This window comes from Chaetomium tenue (assembly GCF_020726465.1).
Source record: "Chaetomium tenue strain MPI-SDFR-AT-0079 chromosome Unknown F5144scaffold_6, whole genome shotgun sequence".
In the NCBI taxonomy this organism is placed as follows: Eukaryota; Fungi; Ascomycota; class Sordariomycetes; order Sordariales; family Chaetomiaceae; genus Chaetomium; species Chaetomium tenue.
The window spans coordinates 2,442,384-2,466,327 of NW_027117334.1; the positions used below are offsets into that span (position 1 = coordinate 2,442,384).

Genomic DNA, 23,944 nt, shown 5'->3' on the forward strand with positions numbered 1-23,944 from the left:
TCGTCATCATGTGCTCCAGCTGCCGCCGTTGAAGTACCTTAGGTACATGTAGCTACATGAGTGGCTTGGTTCCAGACTGGTATGATAAATCATTCTATGTCCTTACCAAGAAGGCATTTCAGAGATCAATAAGCGAGGCAGGTATCTGGAAGCTAGCCACGCTTTGTAAACTCACAATCATGAGGCGCCTGGAAGAACTGGTCAACTGGATGGGTGTTCAATAACGATCGGGTGGCCGCTTGCTCCCACAACTCCGGGCCCGAAGACAGCTGCCGAGTTCTGGGACCTTTAGGATGTGATGATCTGGATAATAATACCTTTGCGACCAAATAGGCAATCAGGCATTTTACCCCATCGAAATTATCGAAGTCACACGGGATAACGAGCAATGTGTTGGCCAATAAGTACATGAGAATTTGCGAGCTATCTAGGTAACTACTAACGAGCGACGAGTGAGCCCGCCCTGTGTGTGCTGTGTATGCTGGAACAGAATTGATGTACTCTTTGAAAGATATATCCAATGGTCGATGTTGAATCTTCCCGAAATGGCGTCCCTCCCTCAAGGTGAACTCAAAACTGGACCTGTTCAACGAGCGTGTTAGCGAGCATACTCTTCAGTTTGTTGAAGCCTGGTTCCTGGCTTGTGACCAAATCAACTTACCTAGCTATTCCAGCCATCTGGGCCATGTCCGCGATGCCGCGTAATTTAGCACACGGCGCCGCCGTCATTGCCGCCGTGGCAGGTGCCAGAGCCGCAGTCGCGGATCTCAGTCCACTTGCCTCCACGGCACTCGACCTGTTCCGTAAACGTTAACATTACCGAACTGCAGCTTCGTTAAGTGAGTGGACGTACCACGCCGGTCCTGTCGCAGCCGCAGAAGTGCCGGTCTCCGTTGGAGGATTGGCAAGGGCTGTTGGTGCGGCGCTGGTCACCGCCGTAGCCGGCGCCGCAGGTGTCACGGGCCTGGACATTGGGAGCGGCCGAGGCAGTGACGGCGACGGCGGCCATGAGGGTGCAGACGATAGCGGAGACCTTCATTTTGAAAAGTGTGGTGTGGTTCTTGTTGGGAAGTTGTTGATTGTAGTGATGGTGATTGTGAAGAGAAGCTTGATGAACAAAAGTCCTGGCTTTCTGGAGGGGACGTCCTGGGTTATTTATACCTTTTTCGAGGCAAATATCCAGCCCCAGAGACTTTTTCTACTCTTCTATGTTGTCGTATTACATTCTCTTCTCAGGACTCCCACCCATTCTGCCAGCAAGGCTATCGCCGACTCGCGGCGGATGGAAAGCCTGGAAGTTACCGAATCCTTCTCGTGTCACGTCCAGCACTAGATTACCCAGTTAGAAGAGAATGGTGTTGCTTCCCAGGTTCTACCTGGTTGCGATGTGCACGAGAGCACGAGAATTGATTGGTATCACGTAAGGGCAGATCGACTGGTGAGAATGCATACTGTGTAAGCAGTGAGACAGTCCAGTCGCAGGCAGAGCCCTTGATCCCAGCTCCACGCCGACCGGCACTGACCAGCCGATGGGCAATGAGCCCCTGACTCTTTCAACCATCTTCAGCCCCGGGAACCAAACAATGCAAATTCAGAACCATTGGACCCTGGCTACCCTACGAAGAGTCTTTGCGGGCCATATCACAACATATCATACAACGAATCAGAAGTCTCCAATAAAGTACAGTCACACTGTCGAGTATTATGCTACTTCATAACACCTAAACAGGCTCAACGGGCTCATCCACTTTCCATTCACAAAGCGTCGCCACTTTTAAAAGTTGAGGACTGGATCCGGGAATACCGTAAAGCGTCGAAACAGTCGCTTCTATTCGACTACAAGTGGGGAAAGCTGTACCAGTTTTCAGCCGCCTGGCGTTGATGCTGTATCACTGGCGCTTACGCAGTAATAACCATCGGCTTTCTTTTCCATGCTTTACATGTACGCACCGAGTTGACCTCGGACTGGCTCCTGAAAGTGGTGTTCACCAATTAATTTTCTGGAAAGTTGTGTCTAGTACCTAATTTATCACATCGTGATGACAATGGTCGGCTCTCACCGCTGGTGCCTCGGTAGTTCACGTTGTAAAAGACGACAAGCTTTCTGTGGAGCACGAGTGTCGCGCGACGATCTCTACCGGAAAGCCTCCCCGTGTTTGTGGCATCGGACGGGTCGGGAGGTGTCTGCAGTAGCGCTGACAGGATTCGCCCAATACAGCAACACGCCCCGACATCTCATGGAACACAGAACCACAGCTGAGCAATTTGTGTGTAAAAGTGACGTGTTTGAACGGCCGATGTTGCGATCAGTCGTTTACACAGTGCATTGGCTTTGAATGTCTCGCAACTTATTGCTTCCCGATACACCGAGAGTCCATCTCTTTTGTCCTCATGTTGCAGTGATCAACTTCAGCTTGTCGAGCCTTGCTCCAAATGAAACAAGGGAGTTGGGACGATCTCTCCAGCCATTCGTCTTGTTCCTTGTCCTTCTTCCTGCCACTGGCCACAACTACGAAGTATTGTGGATGTCATTGAATATCGTGTCCACAGGTTGCCGTCATGGTGGTTTCCAGCCAACGGGATGGACTAGCTCTTCATTTCTCTCAGAGAATGTCACCAAATTCCTTGGTTAAATACCCATGTCGAGTGTTTCTCCTAGCAAATCCTGACCGTCAGTGGTTTCATGGCTGTCACGGGCTCTCGGCCCTCGCCATCTTTCAGGTACCGACAATCCACCCTCGGGTTGAGACGGACATATTTGGTACCGACAACCTTACGAAAAGGTAGTACGTATGCGCGCTAATCATTACTATGCCCGTTGCTCTGACGCAGGCTGTGTTTATTTCCTTGAGCCAGCACAGCGAAGGAGCGCGGATACGGTCGGATACGAAAGAGCTCTGATCCTATCATCGATGGATAGGCACGGCAATCCCAGCCCAACCCAGGCAGATCAACTCAGCCCCAGCGCCTGACATTGCTTCTCCATCTCCTTGGTGTCCATCACCCTCGCGGGCACACCGTTCCCAAACTCAACCACCCTCCCCCCATCCACCTCCCTCCACGCATCCCAGCCCTCCACAACCGTCATCCTTTCCCCCGCCGTCGCCACAAACTCCACCCACACATCCTGCATCACCCTGCTCGTCTCCCTCTCCAACTCCCCCGACTCCCCCCTAAACAACCCATGCGTCCCAAACACCAATGGCATCTCCGCGCCATGATACGCGCCCATCCACGGCTTCGGACTAACATTCGTAAAATTCCCCGCGTACACAAACCGATACACCGGCATCCCCCCTCCGTGAGCCGTAATCCGCGCCCTCGCCGCCTGGTAGCTGGGACAGAAGAAAAACACGGCCGTCATCTCATCCGCCAGCGCCTGGTCCACCCCCTGCGGGTCGTACGGCACGAACGCCACGCCGTCCTGCGCGTTGCTGCCGATGAGGGCTGGGAGGCGCGCGATCCGGCCTGCCTGCGCGCGCGCGCTGTAGTTGGCGAAGACGGTGGCGCCGTCGTCGACAGAGGGGGAGAAGAAGACGGGTGGGCTGCGGCCGGCGTCGGTGTAGGTTTCGATGAGGGTGTTGATGGCGGTGGCGGAGACGTTGTTGCGCATGCAGGTGAGTTCGGCGAGGGGCGGGAGGTTACCGCAGCCGAGTTGGGAGGCGACATACGTGAAGTTGGAGTGGGTGGGGTTGTGGCTGAGGATGTCGATGAATTCGTTGCCCGAGTCGAGGATCACGCTGTTGGCGATGGGGTCGCTGCGGTAGATGTAGCTGTAGTAGGCGATGATGGTGGCGCCGGAGCTCTCACCCCAGAGGCCGATGCGGGTTGGGTCGCCGCCGAAGGAGGCGATGTTGTCGCGTACCCATTCGATGGCCAGGCGGGCGTCGAGGAGGCCGGGGTTTTGTTGGTCCGGGGGAAGGCCGGCGGCGTTGGTGTAACCGAAGATGTTGTCCCGGTGGTTGAAGGAGATGACGATGTGCTCTTGGGTCCGTTGGATCCATTCGGCGGGGATTAGGTAAGGGGAGTTGGTGCCACCGACCGTAAACGCTCCGCCGTAGAAGAACATGATGACTGGTAGGTTCTTCTTTGCCTTGCCCCGTGGTGCCCAGATGCCGAGGGTTAGGCAGTCCTCGCTGATGGGGCCGGTTGACCCATTCAAGCCACCGAGGTTGTACTCAAGGACCTCATGAGTCTGAATATTGGGAACCTTGTTGGCGTACTGCATACAGCTGGGAGTCATCTCCTTTGCATCCAACTCCCCGAACGGTGGCGCCGGTTGTGGCGGCGCAAACCGGAGGTCGCCCACAGGCGGGCGCGCATAGGGGATACCCAGAAACTGACGAACATCGGGCGTGGAGTCGTCAAAGGTGCCGTGAATTACGCCCCCTTTCGTCTTTACGGTGAGGTCGCCATCGCACGCCCGCGCGTCTACTGCCGAGGGTCCTACAATGGACGCGGCGAGAAGGGCAACAACCTTGAGCCTCATGCTGTGTGACAGTGTGAGGGTACTGTCTGGTTAGAGGCCTACCAAGGACGGGCGATGATGCTGCGCTGCGCTGACCTTTCTTACAAACCAAACCTAATACAATGCATATTCATGAGTTTTATACTACTCCATTGCTTCCCGACCCCTCCGGCGCGTTATGGCCGCGATCAGGGGTAGCTGCGCGGATTTGAGGGGGTTAATTAAGTTAGCGTCTGCGCCTCCGAAGCTCTTGGGATTGCTCAGACTGGCGGGCTCGGACTCGTCAGTTGTGGGTATGGATAATGCACCAATGGCAAGACATCCGGGCCGTGTCGGCGGTTCGGTCGCGGGGACGCACTTGGGGCCCGCAGTAGGGCCACATAGATGCGGTACAAGCCTTTGGCGGTCGCGTTGATCAAGGATCTGGGTAAAAATATATGCTGAGGTTCCGACCATACTTCGGAGTCCCACATTCACTCCCAACGATCATTGTCCGCATACCCGTGAGCCAGCCTCAACACCCAACCATCACCCTCATCTTCTCCCTTCGCATTCACTCCACCCCACAACACAACGCCTCGCCCATCCAGACATGAATCCGCAGCAAACAATCCCCTCGGCCCAGGATGCACCTTTCCTTCTCCCGTGATCTGCTCTGTCGGAACGATTTCAGCCTCCGCCCACCTAAACTCCCCTGATTCCATTCGAGGCAACTTCTCCCGGATCTTGTCCTTGATCGCAGCCGCACTGCGCCCATGCGCCGGTAACTGCAGCGTCCAGATATCCGAGAAGTATTCCTTTTCCGCACCCTCTTCGTCTGAACACCCAAACAGATACACGAGATACTCCCGCCCGTGCCCCGTACTCAGCGGCACCAACGCCCCGCCCGCCCTCGGCTGGGGCCCCGGAGCCAGCGGATTCGCCGGGAAGCTCACACTTTCCCACACCAACGCATTGGGCAACGCCCTCTCCGTCGCCGACTCCTTCATATCAAGGTAGTGCACCACCCCGCCCAGCCCAGCACCACCATCCCCATCCCGCGAGATGATATACACCTTCCCATCAGCATACGCCGCCGCCAACGGCGTAGCGGGCAAGCTCGGCAGCTCCGTCCACACCATATCATGAAAATCATACATCCACGCCTCCCGGCCAACCCCCCCCTCCCCCTCACCACCACCCTCACCTCCATCACTCCCGCCCCTCCCCCCAACAACAACCACAAACCCCCTCCCCCCCCTCCCATCCCCCACCATCCAATGCCCCCCCCTCGCCGCCATCCCCACCCCCAACTGCGAATCCCCCCTCAGCTTCCCCCACTTCAACTCCTCACAATCCCACCGCCAGATACACCCGCCCTCCTCCACCGCGCGGCCGTCGGCGCCCCACCCGCCATGCACCAGCACGTAGCGGTCGCCCCACGCACAAGCGGCGTGCCCCGCGCGGGGGGCGGGGACGAGGGTCTCGCCGGTGGTGGCGGATTGCAGGGGGAAGGGGGGGTAGGCGGTGTACGCGGGGTTGTAGTCTGTTTCTGAGGGGGGGGTGTCGGCGTCGGGGTTGGTGGTTGGTGGTGCTGCGACGCTGGCGGGGTTGGTGGCGGTCGGGGCGGAGGGGAGGGTGATGGTGTGGATGCCGGGGGGGCAGAGGGTGTTTGAGGGGTCGAGGCCGCCGAAAATGTAGGCTTTGTTACGGAGGACGGTGAGGGTGTGGTGGGAGCGGCAGAGCGCGGGGTGACTGGAGGGGGCGGTGGTTAGTGTGGGAGGGCTTGTGGGGGGAGGGGTGGTGCGTACGGTGAGCCTTCTGGGGCTGGGTTTGGGAGGTGAGTGAGGGCGATTTTAAGGGGTAGAGTCGGCGCGGCGATGGCAACGGCTGCTGCTGCTTCGACGCCCGTTGCTACAACTTGTTCGGCTGCGATTGCAGCGGCTGCTACTTCGGCCATTGTTCGTTTGTTGTTTTACTTGTGATTCGGGGCGTTTCAAGTATGAGCTGGAAGGTACGCAGATATGTTTAAAACGCCAGGAGACGTTGGTAAGTACTTTTTGAGAAATTGATGAATGATGAATGGATTGCGGCTTGCAAGTTACAGGTCGGATGGGATCATGACGTCAGGGCCCTCACGCACCCTGCGAATTTGTGGAACCAACTCGAGATGGCAAGATTCGCGTTTCACTACAGCGGAAGTCGCGACGGCGTTAACGCGCCTGTGCCTGTAGCCTTTGTCCTCGGCTCGTCCGACACTGCTCTAAATCATCATTTTCATTGCTTGCCTTTCTCTGGCGCTTCAATACTGGTGGCCCCTTCTTCTTCAATCTCTTCAAAATTCACTCGTTTTATCGATCCAGGTATTTGTATTGGGTGAACCGGGGTTAGGCTGACTGTTTCACCAATCCGTTCCCTGGAAATGATGTCCTCAGCTCGCGAGGTAAAACCTAACTTTTAATTGTAACACGGGTGAATTCGAACTGCCTCTGGTTAAGGTCTTGATGATGCCGCTCGAACGTGGGTTGGAGTTTTCAGAAAGTGCAGATAGCTCATTGCCCGTGGCCCGAACCGCCTCGTTCTGTCTGGAAAACGCTTGAAGCTCTCAAATCACTTGTAAGGAACTAAGCCTCGCCGTCGAAATACATACGGTAGATAACAAAGCCGTTTTCATGATGCGCGGCGGCGGCGTTCAAGTGGCACAGATCGGGGTCACCCGCATTTTAAGGTTTGGGGCTAGCCAAGGAGGCGTTCCCGAGGAAGCTCGCTCGAGGCTCGAAAGGTTCACCTTTCTGTCCCAAAGGCGATATTTTCGTCTTTACCCTTGGTGCTGACATGCACCCACCTTGCCTGCGGCAACAAAATCCCCTGCCGAATGGGCTGAGCTCGTCGGATGGCCCCAGATGCGGAGTGCATTTTCAGCGCTAGACACGGGGGCACAGGCACCAAGATTTTCAGCCCCAGACGAGGCCAATCAAGCCTTGCCATCATTCAAGATTGGGGGGCTCAGGGAAGTTGCCAAGTCTTACACCCCGGCTCGCCCTACTGGGCTCAGCGCAGCCATGTGGCTCAGGCAGCAACCACAAATCGACTGATTGGTCCTGCAGCGAGCGACCACCAAGAAATGCAAAAGCCCGACAGGGAGCATTGGATCCTGACTACAGCCCACTGGCATTTAATAAGGCGCGTCAACCCATCGTGGTGGACGTCTGGAAGCTCGATATCTCGACATCTTGACACTTCCTCCTGGCCTTCAAACCAGGTACCATCCCGACATCTAACAGCCATGTCTCGACCGTACATTGTCGGCGACTCGTCGCCATTCCTCAAGCGGGTCTTGATTCCGTTCTGGATTGTTCGCATCCTCATCATGCTCGTCCAAATCGGCCTGTACGTGTTGGTCATTACCGGTCTCAGCGTATTCAAGGACGACGTGGAACGGCTCTACGCGGAGTATCACACGACCCTGCAATATGACGCCGTTCTGGCCGTATCCTGTGTCATCATGGCCATCATCTTGCTCTGCCTGATCCTCGACATTGTGTGCATCATCATGCGCGCCAGGCGGAGATTGACCCCGCAATTTTTCCTCACCGTCAACATCATCCAAAGCGTCTTCTACGTTGTCAACTTCGCCCTGACCATGGCCGGTCCCCGCAACGGCGTCCTTTCCGTTGTAATCGGCGTGCTCATCCTGTAAGCAAACCCCACATCCACAATCCCCCCTCCCCCCCCAAAAAACAAAAACAACTAACAACCCCACCCACAGCCTCTCCTTCCTCGGCCTCCTGATCTATGCCTCGGTTGTCTACCACCAATACCGCAAGGGCTCGCTCCGCGGCACGTACGTGCAGGCCAACAACCCGGAGGTGCACAACCTGGTCGCCGACACGGGCTACCCGGCCGTCTCCAACATCCCGACGCCGCCGCAGCACATGTACGGCCAGGACGAGGGCACCACCACCACCGACAAGGCGGCCTACTACGACCGCCAGGCCATCGCCGAGACCAACGCCTACACCGGCGGCAGCTACCCCTCCACCCCGGCTGCGCACGAGACCCAGCATCCGCAGCAGCAGCAGCAGGGGTATGAGATGCAGCAGCGGTCGGCTGTTTGAGGGGGGGATTGTTGGTGTTGTGGGGTGGTGGGAGGTTTTGTTGTTGGGAAAGGAGTGAAAGGGGAGGGTGGGTGAAAACTGCATTGCGTGGCGCGGTTCCATTTCGTGTGTCGGTTGTTTGTTTTTTATGGTTAATAGGCAAGGCGTCCGGCGCTTGCGGCTTGCATGATACAGCGATATAATGGGATACAGACGTGAGACTTTGGCCTTGATACTTGCCCTGTGCTGCCGCCGTGGCTTCCTTGCATGGCTCCACCCATTCACAGCACCACCCTTCCCTCTCCTTTCTTTTTTCTTAGTTTCTTTTTTTGCCTTCTGGTCCGATCCTTCATTTCTTTTTCTTAATTTCTTTTCTTTTTATTGGCAGAGGATGTCCAGCTCTGATGACTAATCTGGATCATGGGGGCTGGAGGGGATAATTACTTCCAGCACTGCGAACTGCGAGGGGTCATATCCTCAACTCTCGCCAGCGCCCCTTTCCTCCACTTCTCAGCAACATTGATTTGTTTCGCAACTTAGGATGTCGGCTAGTGACATTAGTAACAAAGCTCAAGAAGTCATCGATGAAGCGTTTTCACGCCATCCACCACAAACCCCCATCACGAAGACCAACATCGCTCACGCCCGTAGATTGATTACATTTGTGTTCGACGATTTCGACGATGGTTCTAAGCCCTACCCCGGAGATGCACAGAAAAGGCGCGCCTTTCAGCAGCTAGACTCCGCAACACTTGCTGCTCTTAGCGTACTCATTCGAGTGAGAGACATCCGGGCCCGTGGCATCCCCATTATAGAAGCGATTTGCGCCAAAGCACCGAGTGTTGTCCTTGCGACATGTTGGTACAACGACGTGGACTTGTGGAAGGCGTTTCTCGGTGTCCCTAGCAACAGCGCTGAATATGGGAAGTTCCGCAAGGGTACAACTTTCTAACTGCTTTTCCACATTGTCACTGACGAGACTCAGACGCTGTTGACGCGATTTTGCAGCCGGCAGCGCCTCGACATCCCGCGACGGCGCCCCCATTATCTGGGAGCGTGGATGCCGTGCCGGGATCCGAAGATGTAGCGGGATTTACGTGCCCTTCTTGCAACTCGCGACTGCCTGAGGGAAAGGGATTGGCTGACGGGCAGGACACAGGAACAAATTCTGTTGATGGTAAGTAGCCTGGTTGGTACGTTTATTCCCTTGTCTAATGTGCCAGTTCCCGGAATGCGACATATCCCGCCCACCGCCGGGAACCCCCCCTCCTTTGCAGCGCCGACGGCAGCGGAACCGTCCCATGCGGCCGCAGCCCACGCCCGTACCGATCCAAAGGAATCCCAGAACGCCCTCCCCAGACTGGCATTCATGTTGGGACACCTGGAATCTAGAGACAAGACGGACGGTAGGTCTGCTTATGCCATATTTACACGAAAAGCTGACACAGCCAGACGATTTGTCAGGTGGCTTTCCGGGGCCCGCTCCAAACCCGTTGGGAAACCCGAGTTACAAAGGAGGATTGCGTCTCAGCCAATTCACCGGCAACAGTTTTAAGAACACCCACACTCTATAGAACTTTTTCAAGCCCCGTTTCCCGGCCGTGGTTTACTCTAGGGTCGTTTGTGCGCCCAAGTCCATGGGCCTATCATCGCTCCGGTATCACATGCATCCCGCCGAACAACGATTGGGTGTTTGCAGGACGGGAGGGTTAACTTCACTGGCTGCAAAACGGACACGCATCTGGCGAGCGAGCCCTAATTGCGCTGTGCCCAACTTGGTCCCGGGTCTTGGTGGGGGAACTGGGTTATTGTGTGGTCAGCGACATCGCTCGAACAACTCGCATTGCTAATTTCTATTGGAGTCCGTTTCTGCCACGTAAAGTCCCAAGTGATAGCGCACCACCAGCGGTTGCTTGGGCCCGGAACTACGCCTAAATCCTCTGGTCTTGCTTCATCTCCCCTCCGCAAGTGCGTGGTGGAGACAGTATGGTTCTCTAACTCCTTCTTCCCATCTGTGACGTCTAAATCTAACAGGCTCATGTCGTCGACGCCCCTCCCCTCCCTCTCCAGGACCCGCTCGCACAGGTCGGTCTTCCAAGAAGAGTTTGAAGGGCAACACCCGTTACCGTACCTTCACCTCGAGCTTGGCGACATGGCGGGCCCTCCGACCCCTCGAGATATCCGGCGCCTCGCCTCGGATCATGACTTTGTTTTCGGGGCCCCGAGGCCCAGACGGCTTGGATGGTGGCCGTTCATCGCAACTCACATCTCGATTCCCGCGGCATTACTGGCCGGGATTATATTTGTGATCGTCGCCATTGTCTACACTAGCGAGCTCACCAAACACGTGCTCGAGTGCCCGAATTGGTCGAACTACTGCCGAACCGTTGACAGCTGGACGATAGAGAACCTAGGGGTGGTCCAGGGCATCATCACCATGGTCTATCTGATTGGGATGGTAGCACTGGCATATGCAGCGCTCGGGCTGTGCGAGGCGACGGTGTGGCCACTACTTCACAAGCAGTCCTTCACCATCAAGGGGCTGAATGCCTACCTGTCGACGACTCGCGGATCAATCATGCTATCCCCTGCGGCGATAATGTCGGTGAGGTCGCCTGCTGCCGGCTTTGTTCTCGCCTGCGCCCTCATTGTAACGCTGCTCCCGTTTTCTGCGCCTCCGCTCGTTGGAAACGCATATTCTCCTACCTGGCAGCCAGTCAGACTCGAAAGCAACTACACCGCCAACAATGGAATCAGCGAGCTGTATGCCCAAACCAACCCCCCAACTTCGGTCATGGTCCGAGTGCTCGCCGAGTACAACACTTGGGCGGCGGACCCGGCCGCAGAGCCCATGCCGGAATACCGAGACTGGTATATTGACAGGGAGGCGCTGCGGGATAGGGGGGATCTTATCGCCAACGCCATGCGGTTCAAGACATCCATCGCCTGCCGTCCACACAATGTCACACAACTGAAGAGGGACAGCATGGGGCGGAGCGCGTTCTTGACGAATATGACGCGCACCCCCAACTCGAGTCAGGCCGGCGATAAGAACAGCGGCGCCGAGGTTTGGGTCAGTCCGCAGGCCCAATTGACGGTGTGGGCGGATAACTTTGAGTTCGTTTCGGACCGGCGCACCCGAGCCACCCTGGTCTTTGCCGCGATCAACGGCACAATCGAAGGCGGCAGCACGACGCCTCTTGTCCTTGACAACCTGACCAACGTATCCTCGGTAGCTTGTGACGTGGATATCGAGGCAGTCGACGATACCCTCTCGGTCGGCAACTTGTCGATACCACCCGACACAACCCCCCTACCCGTCCTCTCCTCAACCGACAACCTCACCCTCAGCCCCGCCGCACCCCCCGAAACCCGTCTCAACGAGCTCCTCCTCTGGTTCACCGTCGCCCCCCTCATGGCTAGCGCCAGCGTCGACGGCACCCAACCCATGTTCACCAACTGCACCGCAACCGGCCTACCCCTCTCCTACACAACCACCACCTCCCCAACCCACAACACCTGGACAACCGCCGGCCTCACCACCTTCATCCACCTCGCTATCGGCGCCCTCGCCCAAGCCACCACCACCACCCCCCCATCAACCACCCCCCCAACCACCCCCACCATCCTCACCACCACCACCCACCTCCGCACCCTCTCCCCCCCTCACACCCTGCTCCTCCTCCTCCCCCCCCTCCTCACCCTCACCCTAACCCTCCTCCTAGCCCTCTACACCACCCACCTGCACGCCCACCACAACATCCCCGTCATGCGCCGCGCCGACGTCCCCGAGCTGCTCAAGAGCTCCCAGACGGCGTGGCTCCGCGAGGTGGCGGGGACGGATGCGGCCAAGATGTATTTGCCGAGTGAGCTGGGGGGGGTGGAGGTGGGGTATGGGGTGGGAGAGGGGGGGGTTGCGGGGTTGGTGGATGGTGCTGGGAGTGGGAGTGGTGGGATGGGGGAGGGGGGGTTTGGTTTTGGTGGGAGGGGGGGAGGGGGGGGGAAGGAGAGGGGTGGGAAGGGGGGAGGTGGGGTAGGGTTGGGGGTGAGGGGGGGGAGGGAGCCGGGGAAGGGGAGGGGAGTGGTGAGAGGGGTGGTGGGGGAGGGGGTTTGAGGTGTTGCGTTGCTTGCACGGGCTGGGGGCGGGGTTGAGACGGGGGGAGGGGGTGCGGGTTGTTTATGGACTGGTCTGGTGGTGCGGCCGTAGCGGTGTTAATCAGGGACTCAGTTGTTGTTGTTGACATTTGGAGTTGGATTTTCTTCGACTCGCTGACTACCGAGGTGTGACGTAGGTACCTGATCTAGGCAGTGGTGTTGATAATTCTATGGTTCTTTTGGTTGTCTTGTAACTAGCCCCTATCCCCGTGCGCGTACCACCCGTTCGAATTCAAGACCTGTTAACAAAAGCGGAAGCGCTGCATTTTGATCCCATACTTCGAGCCATTTTCCTCGAAAGCAGGACACTGCTCAAACAACTCTCCAAACATCAACCCACCAACGTACGCTTCTCCAACCAACAGGAAGTCGCCGCTCTCATCGTCTTTGCGGCGGATAATCAATGGCACATCAGAGCCAGCAAAAACTGCAACCAAATCTCCGACCCTCATGCAAGTCGGCCCAAACCCAAGCCACCCCTCCGCGGTGACGAAGGGACGACCGGCGACAACACTGTCCAGAGAGTGATACACAAGCGACAACTTATCTTTATCTTTTAGATCGGCCTCATTCAGACCATCACTGCTGAGTATGTTGTATTTGTCCGCTGTCCACCCCGGTGTGCTTTCCCGGAGGGCATGAAGGATCCAGTTGCGGTCGTTGAGGGGTGCCGGAGCCTGAAAAGGGAGAGAGGGGTCTCCACTGTCTCTACACAAGAGAAAGTCGGCCACGAAAGCTCGCCAGAACGCGTCCCTGTATGAGCTTTTAAACGAATAGTCCCAGGGCACCGCCGACTGAGGGTGGGCACCTGGACCGGTGGTGTCGTCATGATGCTCCTTGGTGATTACTATCCGGAGTTTGCCTGGGTCCATATTTGAAGCGATGAAGTAGCGATGTATGTAAACTAAGTCATTGGGATGACACTGAGCTTGCCTTGGGGGTATTGGCGGCATCCTAGGGTTGTAAGTGGTGCAAGTACAGAAACGCAACGCAGGCGCCAACCCCGGCTCGGTGGTTTCTGAACCCCCGCTCTCTCCGCTGTCCCCCATTCCTGATTCACAGCTTTGACACCCACCACATTTTTTTGCCGCTTTGGCAAATACTTTGGCCGGGATGGTTGCACAGTAACGCTTCAACTGATCCCCCGGGTCGGGGATGTCACCGACGGAGACCACCTCATCCACGGGAATCCCATACAAGACCAGCCGGTTTCCGTCCAGAACCTCGACCTCGCCCGGAATTTGGAGGTCCCGTGACGACTGGTAGGGTGTTCCCTGGCGCAAACGTGGGTGGGGAAGCTTCCACTTCGGGGTATTGGGAGAGGGATGAGGTGTGAGATGCGGCACCCAAGACGGGCAATCCTCGAGCGACGGATCGTGATCATTTTCCAGCCCCGCCATCGATAGCACCCCGAGATGATCTGAATTTTTGATGGCGTGTTTTGCTGCGTCGGCAAGGGCAGTGACCACACTGCGGTTGTAGTCACAGTGAATTGTGTTCCATGCTTTCTGCGGAAAAATACCGGTTAGACCGTACACTTTGTTTCTCGGGTCCGCCGTTTTGATCACCGGTGCCGCTGTTCGTAGGGCATCTTCAAAGAGCCCGAGGCTCCCTGGTGGTGCGTCAGCTGCACGAATCGAGGTTCGTACGCCATCGATGTAGTCGAGCTGCGATATCAATCCACGATCGGCCATGCTCCGGATCTTGATCGTGTCTGGGGACAGGATTCCATGAGGGCTTAACCATTTCCAGTAATGCTCCCGAAGGCTACGAAACCGTCGGCAAAAGCAGTCCCAGCAACGAACGAAGGGTTTGCGAGGACGGCCGTGGTGAAAGACAAACGGGACGTTCTGGCAGAGCGACACCAGTTGAATGACCCACGGCCCACGGAATACCAGTGCATTCTCCCAGAGGGATTTTCGTAACGCCTCCTCTTTGCTCCCTGTTAATTGTAGCTGCCATTCAACTTCAAGGTTTGGTTGGCAAAGGTCATTGGCGCATTCCTGTATCGCGTTGCCTGGACATGGAAGGAATGTTGCTAAACTTGAATTGCTGGAGCCGAGGAAAAGAAACACGTTTGAGGCCCTCGAGTGTATGCCGGGTAAGATATCGGCTAAGGCCGTTCTCTCGGCTGGGTCGTCTTCGTTGACGCAGATCGGCTCGACCCAAAAAACTTGATTGTTGAAACTTTGGTTCTCGGGGTTGGTGCTAAACTGGTACCGGAGGCCCACTAGTTCGCGGTGTAGTGTGTGCGGTATCCATATCGATAAGGGGGGTCCGTTTCTGAGTGTAAGCTTGTTCTTTTCGTCGCTCCCATCCCATGTGTAAGAGAGGACGTCAAAGGCTGGGTGATCAGTGATGGATGCAATGGTGAGCCTCCCTTGGAGCTGGGAGCCATGAATTTGGGTCCGATATAATGTCAAGAGACGGAACTCTCTGTTCCTAGGGTTCAGAGGCAATTCGCCGTATACCCGTCGTCGTCGGGCCAACTCGTGATTTGCGTTGAGATACCCCGACACTTGCCCTGGCCCATCCATTAGCGCGTGGATCCTAGTTAGTTGATATCGTTGCTGGTATCGTAGTGGTTCACTGCTGTTGATAACTGGAAGCATTACAGAGTGAGAAGAAGTGCTGTCGGTTCATGTTCCTTTCTAAGAGGCCGTAGTCGAGTAACCGCTTTCAATGGTAAGAGCGACCTACCTACCTGGGTAGCTACCTTGGGCCATATACTCCTTCCCTTGAGCTGATAACAAATAGGCAGGCAGGGCGGTATCGAAAATATTGAAAGAAGAAAAAGAAGAAAAAGAAGAAAAAGAAGAAAAAGAAGAAAAAGAAGAAAAAGAAGAAAAAGAAGAAAAAGAAGAAAAAGAAGAAAAAGGACGAAAAAGAAGAGTCCTAACTCGGACTCGTGCATGCATGCATTGGGACCAAGAATGATCTTTGACAAAACGCGACCCAGCAAGAGCAAAAGCCATAGTTATTACCCACGAACAACGCCCACCCCCCTGCCACTCAAGCCTCAGGAAGCCCCTCCCCCACCACCACCTTCTCCTCCCGGCTCCTTCCCATCCCCCCCCTCCCCCTCGTCAACTCCCACTCCACCAACCCATCCCCCCCCTCCCCGCCCTCCTCACAACCCCCCAAATCAAAAACCCTATAATCCGCATTCGCGAACCACCGCCCCACCACCGCCGTCCGCAAAAACCCCGAATGCGACACCACCACCACCACATCCTCCGGCCGCTGGTACAGGTCGGCGAGGGCGGACTGCCCCCGCGCCAGCACCGCGGCTTTGCTGTACTGGTAGGCGGCGCCGGCGGCGGAGGTCTTGTCCGGGTAGATGGGGTCGAGGGGGGTGAAGTCGAGGGTGGGGAATTCGGTTGCGAGGGTGGCGGCGGGGGTGCCGGTGTCGCAGGGTTTGGGGTAGAGTTCTGGGGGGAGTTAGTGGGGGGTTGTGAGTTGGTAAGGGGAGGGGTGAGGGGAGGTGAGCGTGAGGAAGGGTTGGGACCTTGGGGGAGGGGGTGGGGGTTGGTATGTACGTGTGGATCTTTTACCTTGCCATCGGGCGTCGGGGATGACCGGTACGCCCGCGTCGATGAGCCAGTCTAGTGCGGTGAGGGTGGTTTGGATCGCTCGCCGCATGGGGCTGGTAATGATGAGTTGGACTTTGCGGTCTGGGGGGAGGTGGGCTTTGAGGTGTGCTCGGAGGTTCAAGCACTGTTGGCGGCCTAGGTCGGTGAGGTCCGGGTCGGGGAGGACGTGGTTGGCTTCTTCGGGGCATGTTAGCGCGGGTAGTGGCATCAAGTGGGGGTAAAGGAAATGGATTAAGGTTCACTCACTGTCTACGTTGTGGACCGCCTGGGCGTGGCGGATGAAGATGACGGTGGGAGGCATCTTGTAGCTTGTAATTTAGTTGTTCGTTGTTTTGATATTGATTTCGTGGTGTTGGTAAATTGTGCAGTGTGCTGGAGAACCAACAAGCCTTTAGTCCTCGAGCTTAAATACCTATCCAAGTGATTGTTTTGTATTGTTCCTTGACTAAGACTACGTGGCATCCCAAACAACAGGGGGTTTTGGTGGGTCCCGGTGACCATGGTAAGCAAAGAATTTTGGGTTTGGCGTGGGCTACCTGGCGAAAGGTTGCTTGTGTACGTAATACAATGATAGCATATAAGAAATTAACAGAGAAAAATCATCCGACTGATAGTGGCACACGACCCCGGCGTCCTCCTGTTGCCAGCTCTGATCGTCCTAAGGATATGAACAAGTTGTGGGGCGCCAGGGATTGTATTCTTAGGTAGGCTATCTGATCTCAAGTTGTTGACTCGACGTAGTTTAGGCCCCACGACACCTGCCACACAAAGCCATCTACCCACCCGCCATCATACCTCCGTCTTGGCCTCGAAGGCCTCAAAGAAATGCTATCCTCACACGCTAGAGTCCTAGCCGCTCGTGGACCTTGTTCCGGCTGTAGCCCCGGGGTTCGTACCCGCACTCTGAGTCTTTTTTGTCGGAGTCTCTTTCTTTTCCGTGATGGGAAATGAGCGATTTTTGCGTGTAATGGGTCGTAGCCCTTCAGCAGCCATCTGCTGGGTCTCTGCTTTGCGAGCCTCGGTAGGCATGTTGATTCAAGGTTCGGTCTAGTTGATTGAGGAAAAAGGGTGGATTTTGGGTGATCGGAAAATGTTGTAATGGAGAATGTTGTAATGGAGAATGTTGTAATGGAGAATGTTGTAAGGGAGAATGTGTAACTGCAGGATGATAAACACGATCTAGTATTGTTCCTGTTTATAAGTTGAAGCGGCTTCAACATAAAAGCAGCCCCAGGGCTGGCCAGGTCGCCGACATGGTCGTTGTGCTACAGTTCTGACACGAGGTAATTTTAGAACGCGGGCCCTTCTCCACAACGTCGAATCCTCCCCTAGCTGTGGCGGCCATGATAGAGCGCCCCCACACTGTTTCAAGGCCGTGGAGATACATGTGCTGCAATAACTCTTTTAGGCCTGTTGTTATCATGTAGCCTTTTTACGCTGGAAGGTATGAAGAAGTTCTGGTTCTAGAAAGATTAGGAGGACCCCTTTCTCACCGAGAGCTCCTGGTAGGTGAGCATGAAAGCAATTTCCATCGACGAAATTTTCCAATACTGAGATGGACTGTTCGTATGTGCGGCGCTGCCGTTCCTTCTCGGCTTGGGGACTCAATGATTCCTTCGGACCCACGAGGCAATTGTTCGGTTTCGCATGCGTTCTCCCGCCCAGCGGCACAGCCCAAGAGAATGGGTACGCGTACAGACATACAGTGCCCTCACGGCCAGCTTGCTCTCTGACATGCGCTGACCAAGTCAAGTTATCAGTATCATGTGGTTTCACTAAAGCTCCCTCACAATATCATCCAGAATTTCATCACCACTACCCTTTCGAACCCCACAGCAAAAGCACCCCCCCCCTTTCTACTCCTCCTCCCCAACCCATCTCAAGCCGCAACCGGCAAATGAACACCATGCAACCCGATAGCCACCGCAAACTCACACTCCGCCCTCCCCAACTCCGTCATCGTCCTCGCATCCAAACACAACAAATAACTCACCCGATTCGCCCCATCCAACACCACACTCAACAGCACCCCATCATCCTCCCCCTCCCCCTCCCCTTTTCCACCCCCCTCCACCTCCACCCCATCCCCCACCCTCGGCCGCGGCACAAAAATCGCCTCCCCCGGCGTATGGCCATGCGGGCCCTCCCACTGCAGCACCTCGCCCGTCTGCGTATCCACCTTGGCCAGCGCATCAAACAGCGTGCTGCGGGCACGCGAGATACAGAAATACACGTAGCGGTGCGGGCGGCACTGGTAGAGGGGGTTGATGACGGGCATTTCGCCGGCGTGCGGGGATGGGATTTCGAGGGTTAGTGTTGGGGCGGGGAGGGAGGAGGAGAATTCGGTTTTGGGCAGGCGGTAGCGGGCGAGGCGCGGGAAGGATTGGTGGTGGAGTTGGTTGGCGGTCCAGAAGTGGGCGGCGGCGTTGTTGCGGTTGAGGAGGACGTCGTAGTAGGAGCTTTCGATGATGTACCGGTTGGGGTAGTCGACGAATTCGCAGAGGATATCGCCTGTGTCGGGGTCTTCGAAGGCGTTGACGGTGTGCATGAAGAAGCGGGCGGGGGAGGCGAACTCGGCGACTAGGCCCTTGCCGTGGCGGCGGTCGATTACATACCAGTGGCAGGTCTCGGAGGGGTCGAAGGGCTTGAAGCCGCCTTTGAGGTTGCCTTCTAGGAGGATCTTGATACCGCTCAAGGCATAGTGTGCCACGGGGATGCAGAGGACTATGTAGTTTTGTGTCATGAAGAAGCTGTGGATCCAGGCCCCCTTGGCTTTGAAGACGGCAAGAATGTCGGTCTTTCCGGTGGCGGCAGTAACTCGGAAGATGCGGTAGACGGCGTCTTTACCGAGGTCCAGGTTGTAGTTGAAGTAGTCGCCTGACTCCGAGTCGAACTGTCCGTGGGCGCCGCTGAGACCTCCTTTGAGGTCTGGGTGCAACGTTGTTTGGTTTAGAAAGCCGGTGGGTTCCATAGTCTCGGGATCGATTCGGCAAATCACGTTGGCGTCCGTGCCGAGAACAAGAGTAGAAGCTCGGTGCCCCTGCGTATCGGCGGCGGCCTTGGTTGAAGTCTCCAAGCTTGAGGAAGGTATATTGCGCTGTACCATCACGTTCGCGTTGAGGGGGGGTTGCGACTTGCGGAAGATGCTCATGAACTTCCCGAACATGCCGATGCAAGGATCCAACTTTTGGGCAAAGGTTATAGCCCGTAAAGCACCGGTGGCTTTAATATCAGCAACGAGCTGATCGGTCTGTCGGCGAGACGAGTAGTTTACTCGGACTACCGGCTCGTTGGCTGCCATTTCAGCCACAATATCAAATCTGTGAGTATGGGCGAGGCCGTCGAACCAATGCGAAAGGAAGAAGGTTCCCGACTTGGTGTCTTCGACTTTGCACTGGCCAGGTCCAGTCCGGTAGAGTGAGCCGGCTGCCCAAGCTGGGATTGTGCCCTGAACTTTGAGCGCGATGGGACCACGGTGTTCCGTCAACCCGTCAAACTAGATATAACGATTCAGTAAAAGCCCACAGACGAGATCCGGGATTGCTTACCCCGGCTTCATTTGGCCATTCGCAGAAGGCTTTTTGCTCCATATTGTTTATGGCTGATTTGGACGCGGCCTCCACATCAGCGGGGGTCAACCGCGTGGTTGTCCCCTGAGGAATGTAAGTAGAAGCCATTTTTCGCCAGTTGGTATTTGCTATGGCGTGCCGTCTGTGCGCTGGTGTCACAATCTATCTGTAGCTCGGTGATATGTTGAGGAGAGAGACAAAGACGACGCACATGTGATGTTTCCTTCCTTCGTCGGCATCCATTCCACAAACGGCCAATCCGTGGTACATACCATACGTGCCAAGACGGCCCCAGCTGTTTGCGTAAGCTTTTCCCGAATTGATGGAGGGTCAATTCAACAATGAACCAACTGCAGAAGAACAAGCGTCAACCAACCGCGGAAAACTGAAGAGACACGCCATCCCCCGCCTAACTGGATGGGTTGACAAGAGGGGGCAAAACTCGAGAATTGCAAGCTGGTATTGATCCTGGGCCCTTAAATTACCTACCCATCAAAAGACCCGAGTTGCTGCGATTGTTCGCATGGGCACGACCATTTGCATTACCAACATGATATTAACCCCTGAAAACACTCCTTGACGTTTTGAAGCCAGAGTTACAACTTCTGTCGGCAACAAAACCATGGCCCCCGACAATCCTGCGGTGCGCTCAGACCAGGGATCAAGCTTCTCTTGCATGCATGGCTCCGGTTCAACCCGCCAATTCAGGTGAGCCAGATGAGCCAGGTGAGCCAGATGAGCCAGGTGAGCCTCGCCGCTTTAATAAGCTCGTGCGAGCGGGGGAGTGCAGTTTTCCCGACGATGCCACAGAACGCAGCATGAGCCCTTGAGTACATGAGTACGTGACCCTCCGCCTGAACAGAGGGAGCCTGTCACCTGGTTTCGCATTCAGATGCCAGACGTTGGCGTTGAGCCTACTGGATCTAACTAGCTGTCCTTCCGAGTCAGGAGTAGTGTTGTGGCATTACGCCGGATGTTGACCGACTGTGCATCTTCACCTGTTCAGGAAGAGGATTTGGTTTCCTGCAACCTCTGGAAAAATCACCAACCGCGCCCACAGGTTCGGACAGTACCATCTACTGTGTACCTATGTAATCTGTATGACAGGGTAAGACGGCCTGAACAGGAAGGAGAGGGAGGACGGCTGCGAGCCCCGCTTCCCGACAGGGGGCCGCACAATCCCAGAGACGGAGGTTATCCAATCTGAGGAGCTCGTTAGATGGGACCGACAGAAACGTTACCAGGGATGTTGAGGCGCAATTGAACCGCATCCGTGCCTCTGGACGAACCAACAGGTAGCCGACGGGGAAACCGAGGCGTGCGTAGGAGCTGCAGGCCGTTGTAGTCAGCGAAGGGGAGGAAAGCGGTGGCGATGCGGATGTTGGGGTGAGGTGCCCGGGGATTAGTACCAGTGGGGTTGTTTGGGGGCCGGGGCCGCCACAAGATAGGTACTTACTCCGTACCTGACGGCTGCAAGAAGGATTAGGTAGATAAAACCTCCGGCGGCACCTGAAAAAGCTTGATGAAAGCCACGCATTGCCGCCCAGCGTGCGGTTCAATCCTTTTGGCGTTTTCAGACGACCTCGAGTCCGATTCGGTTCGTATACCGTCGCTACCCGCCTCGATCGCTCCCGGGACCTTGGAGCCCTTATGCACCTTCCCCCTTGGCGTCGCAACCTACAATCCAAGCTCAAATCCCCTGAACCATCTAGCGTTGCATTTTGAAGAGTCTCTTACAGACTCTTTGACCCACCAAACCGAATCACCATGTCGAAGAACGGGAACCCCCGCGGGCGGGAAAAGTTCGACCCCTCCACCATCGCCGTGGTGCCACTGCAGATTCCCATCGTCCACGGAGATGAACAAGAAGCGAAACGGAGGAGGAATCGACTGGCGCAGCGGAAGCACCGCCAGCGCCAACGTGAGCCTTCGCTCGAATGCCACAAATTATGACCCCAATTATTTCGCTAACCTCTTTCCTAGGGGTGAAATCCAACGCAGGAACCGAGACGGACAAGCCTGCCTACGCCGAGCGAGAATCGGGCACGAGCACCAGCAGCATCTCTTTTGACTTTGACCAGCCAGACGAGCCCGTTTCGTCGTCATTGGACTTCTTGCTGGCCGACTGCACCGACATGGATCACCACATGGGGCAGACGACGAACGGCTCGCTCGACGTGGATCGCGAGGCCGAGTTTCTCCTTGCCAGCCTGGGCGCCCCCGACATGGACCAGCAGGAGGATGCGATGGGAGACCATCACAACTGCCTCGCCCACCACGACGTGCACCACGACCTTGCGCCCATGGGTTTCCACCGCGTGCCCCAGCCATCGCCGATGCCGATACCGCAACCCTCCGAGGCGAAGATCGCCGCCCCTTCTTTCCCGATGCCTACACCCGTCAGCGACACCGAGTCTCACCCCCACAAGGAGCATCCGCCTGAGAGGAGGGGAAGGGACCTCGAGAGCTGAATCCAGCACATCATCCGTGCAGTTCAAGGGGCCGGGTTTGAAAGCATCGACGACATGGCCACGCAGTACTACACCTCTCAGTTCGAGGAAGATACAGCCTCATATTGGGCCCAATCTCTCAGCCGCAGCCACTCGCTCTACACCTTCTTGTCTTCGCTGCACCGAAGCACCAGTGCATGGTCTGAGAGAGATATCCAGCGCTACCGCCAGCAGATACTGGCTGCTGCTGAGTCGCTGTACGCCAGTGAGATCGACACGGCCAAGAATTCGAAGGATGTCGCGAGGCCGCCGACACCAGCCAGTAGCGTTGAGGCCCTCTGGCGTATGATGGGCGACATGGACCTGGACCAAGAGGCCAAGGAGAAGAAGATGGCCATTCGAGAAAAGGTATCTTAAACACACCCCTTTTCAAGATGGCAATTTCAGGTGAAAGGGGGCAATGGCTAACAACAAACAGCTGCCAGAAACGTGGAGTCTCCTGGCCAGACTCACGCAAAAGGCCGACCTTCGTCAACCACAGGGGTCTCAGGTTGTGTTTGCCTTTTTGCTTCTACTCGTCGAGTCTAACCGTAACCAAGCGAGTCAAGGTTGAAGATGGAATTTCGCGTCAATGTGGTAGTCGGGAATTACAGTGCAGAGCCATCTTGGAACAATTTACCAGACATATCACCAAACACACAACTTAATACTACCACGATGCATATGCCCGAGAGCTTAAACGGACGTCCTGCCCGTCCACCGTGCATCAGAATGGTAGATTTGCAGGGAAACAGACGGGACTCACCCTCCCACAGCCAAGGCCCGGATTTCCGAGTCAACCATGCAGGGCTCCATCATCAGCCCTGCTGTGCAACGCAAATTACAGCCTTGCCGTGCGACACAAGTTAACATGGCGAAATATAAACGACCGAGAAACTGTCCGGAAGGATCCGGCGTGGTTCCGCAGATCCTACAGCCTGAGGTACATGATGTGTGTAACGGCCAGCAAGGGAAGGCGGCAAATGTTCCGGTTCCCCGTGCCCCCCGCGATAGGGAACCTGAAAGGGGAAATAATACCAGAAATACGCCCGTAACGACTGACCATACATGAGAATCCCCCGAGTCAGCTTGACCGTGCAGCCGTTCCTATCACGTCCACACAATGGCATCGGGAGTGGACTACGGGAGTTTGAAGGCAGATATGATGCTTGTTAATAGACACCTAGCTCTCTTACTCTAGTGCAGTGTTTAATTCTCCGAGGAGTACCTATCCTTCTTTTTATTCGAAGTCTCTAATCCAACCAACCAAGCGGCAACAATAAGAACGGGGAGAGAGATCAAATCCCCGCCATTTAGTAGCAACATTCGAGTCTGTAGGAATCTCTTCCCGCCGCGTTTTATTTTCCTGGGGGCTTGCTGACGTTTTTACGTTCTAATTAAGCCTTCTTGCGCCGGCATTTCTCTGTCCATTTGCCGCATGTTGCCAAGACCCTCTGTATGAGACATTGGGGATCATGAATATTTGGCGGGGGTTTATGGACTTTGTTGTGGTGGTGGTGGTGTTGGGGGCCAAAAGCAACCAACCAAGTCGGCGCGTCCCCCTTGCTTCACCAGCGCATCCGGGGGACGAATG

At 55.9% G+C, this 23,944-nt stretch overlaps 9 protein-coding genes across 9 annotated transcripts; 4 read left to right on the forward strand and 5 right to left on the reverse strand.

Annotated features, from left to right (window-relative positions):
* Positions 1–374: 374 nt before the first annotated feature.
* F5144DRAFT_582915 (uncharacterized protein) lies at positions 375–1,437 on the reverse strand. The gene is made up of 3 exons (XM_066789526.1): positions 854–1,437; positions 662–796; positions 375–582 (listed from the first exon to the last, which is right to left on the reverse strand). Exons 1-2 carry the CDS (start codon positions 1,037–1,039, stop codon positions 707–709), a joined length of 276 nt encoding a protein of 91 aa, XP_066640034.1. The 5' UTR covers positions 1,040–1,437; the 3' UTR covers positions 375–582; positions 662–706.
* Positions 1,438–2,791: 1,354 nt separating this feature from the next.
* F5144DRAFT_357627 (Alpha/Beta hydrolase protein) lies at positions 2,792–4,645 on the reverse strand. The gene has a single exon (XM_066784365.1). It carries the CDS (start codon positions 4,487–4,489, stop codon positions 2,951–2,953), a length of 1,539 nt encoding a protein of 512 aa, XP_066640035.1. The 5' UTR covers positions 4,490–4,645; the 3' UTR covers positions 2,792–2,950.
* A 296-nt stretch (positions 4,646–4,941) lies between these two features.
* F5144DRAFT_497397 (uncharacterized protein) lies at positions 4,942–6,407 on the reverse strand (the record flags this gene model as incomplete). Its single annotated transcript, XM_066786203.1, has 2 exons — positions 4,942–6,202; positions 6,259–6,407. 2 exons carry the CDS (start codon positions 6,405–6,407, stop codon positions 4,942–4,944), a joined length of 1,410 nt encoding a protein of 469 aa, XP_066640036.1.
* Positions 6,408–7,733: 1,326 nt separating this feature from the next.
* Positions 7,734–8,565, forward strand: F5144DRAFT_495210 (uncharacterized protein; the record flags this gene model as incomplete). The annotated part of the gene is made up of 2 exons (XM_066786085.1): positions 7,734–8,143; positions 8,217–8,565. The coding sequence occupies 2 exons, from the start codon at positions 7,734–7,736 to the stop codon at positions 8,563–8,565; spliced, it is 759 nt and encodes a 252-aa protein (XP_066640037.1).
* A 372-nt stretch (positions 8,566–8,937) lies between these two features.
* Positions 8,938–10,341, forward strand: F5144DRAFT_357786 (uncharacterized protein). The gene is made up of 3 exons (XM_066784368.1): positions 8,938–9,482; positions 9,530–9,721; positions 9,768–10,341. The coding sequence occupies exons 1-3, from the start codon at positions 9,086–9,088 to the stop codon at positions 10,097–10,099; spliced, it is 921 nt and encodes a 306-aa protein (XP_066640038.1). The 5' UTR covers positions 8,938–9,085; the 3' UTR covers positions 10,100–10,341.
* A 355-nt stretch (positions 10,342–10,696) lies between these two features.
* On the forward strand, positions 10,697–12,849 carry F5144DRAFT_550869 (uncharacterized protein; the record flags this gene model as incomplete). The annotated part of the gene is made up of 2 exons (XM_066787660.1): positions 10,697–12,435; positions 12,837–12,849. 2 exons carry the CDS (start codon positions 10,697–10,699, stop codon positions 12,847–12,849), a joined length of 1,752 nt encoding a protein of 583 aa, XP_066640039.1.
* Positions 12,850–15,711: 2,862 nt separating this feature from the next.
* Positions 15,712–16,713, reverse strand: F5144DRAFT_632675 (histidine phosphatase superfamily; the record flags this gene model as incomplete). Its single annotated transcript, XM_066792506.1, has 3 exons — positions 16,539–16,713; positions 16,254–16,469; positions 15,712–16,130 (listed from the first exon to the last, which is right to left on the reverse strand). Exons 1-3 carry the CDS (start codon positions 16,591–16,593, stop codon positions 15,712–15,714), a joined length of 690 nt encoding a protein of 229 aa, XP_066640040.1. The 5' UTR covers positions 16,594–16,713.
* Positions 16,714–18,171: 1,458 nt separating this feature from the next.
* On the reverse strand, positions 18,172–19,969 carry F5144DRAFT_605813 (carotenoid oxygenase; the record flags this gene model as incomplete). Its single annotated transcript, XM_066791459.1, has 2 exons — positions 18,172–19,788; positions 19,841–19,969. 2 exons carry the CDS (start codon positions 19,967–19,969, stop codon positions 18,172–18,174), a joined length of 1,746 nt encoding a protein of 581 aa, XP_066640041.1.
* Positions 19,970–21,628: 1,659 nt separating this feature from the next.
* F5144DRAFT_595503 (uncharacterized protein) lies at positions 21,629–22,924 on the forward strand (the record flags this gene model as incomplete). The annotated part of the gene is made up of 4 exons (XM_066790698.1): positions 21,629–21,782; positions 21,845–22,260; positions 22,339–22,719; positions 22,790–22,924. 4 exons carry the CDS (start codon positions 21,629–21,631, stop codon positions 22,922–22,924), a joined length of 1,086 nt encoding a protein of 361 aa, XP_066640042.1.
* Positions 22,925–23,944: the final 1,020 nt, after the last annotated feature.

What these genes read in the sequence shown, in the direction of transcription:
- F5144DRAFT_582915 (XM_066789526.1), bottom strand. Translation starts at nt 1,039, where the DNA reads ATGAAGGTCTCCGCTATCGTCTGCACCCTCATGGCCGCCGTCGCCGTC. An exon ending in GCTGCGACAGGACCGGCGTG is followed by an intron (nt 797 to 853) that starts GTACGTCCACTC and finishes TTTACGGAACAG; the next exon opens with GTCGAGTGCCGTGGAGGCAA.
- F5144DRAFT_357627 (XM_066784365.1), bottom strand. Translation starts at nt 4,489, where the DNA reads ATGAGGCTCAAGGTTGTTGCCCTTCTCGCCGCGTCCATTGTAGGACCC.
- F5144DRAFT_357786 (XM_066784368.1), top strand. Translation starts at nt 9,086, where the DNA reads ATGTCGGCTAGTGACATTAGTAACAAAGCTCAAGAAGTCATCGATGAA. An exon ending in ATATGGGAAGTTCCGCAAGG is followed by an intron (nt 9,483 to 9,529) that starts GTACAACTTTCT and finishes GACGAGACTCAG; the next exon opens with ACGCTGTTGACGCGATTTTG. An exon ending in AGGAACAAATTCTGTTGATG is followed by an intron (nt 9,722 to 9,767) that starts GTAAGTAGCCTG and finishes CTAATGTGCCAG; the next exon opens with TTCCCGGAATGCGACATATC.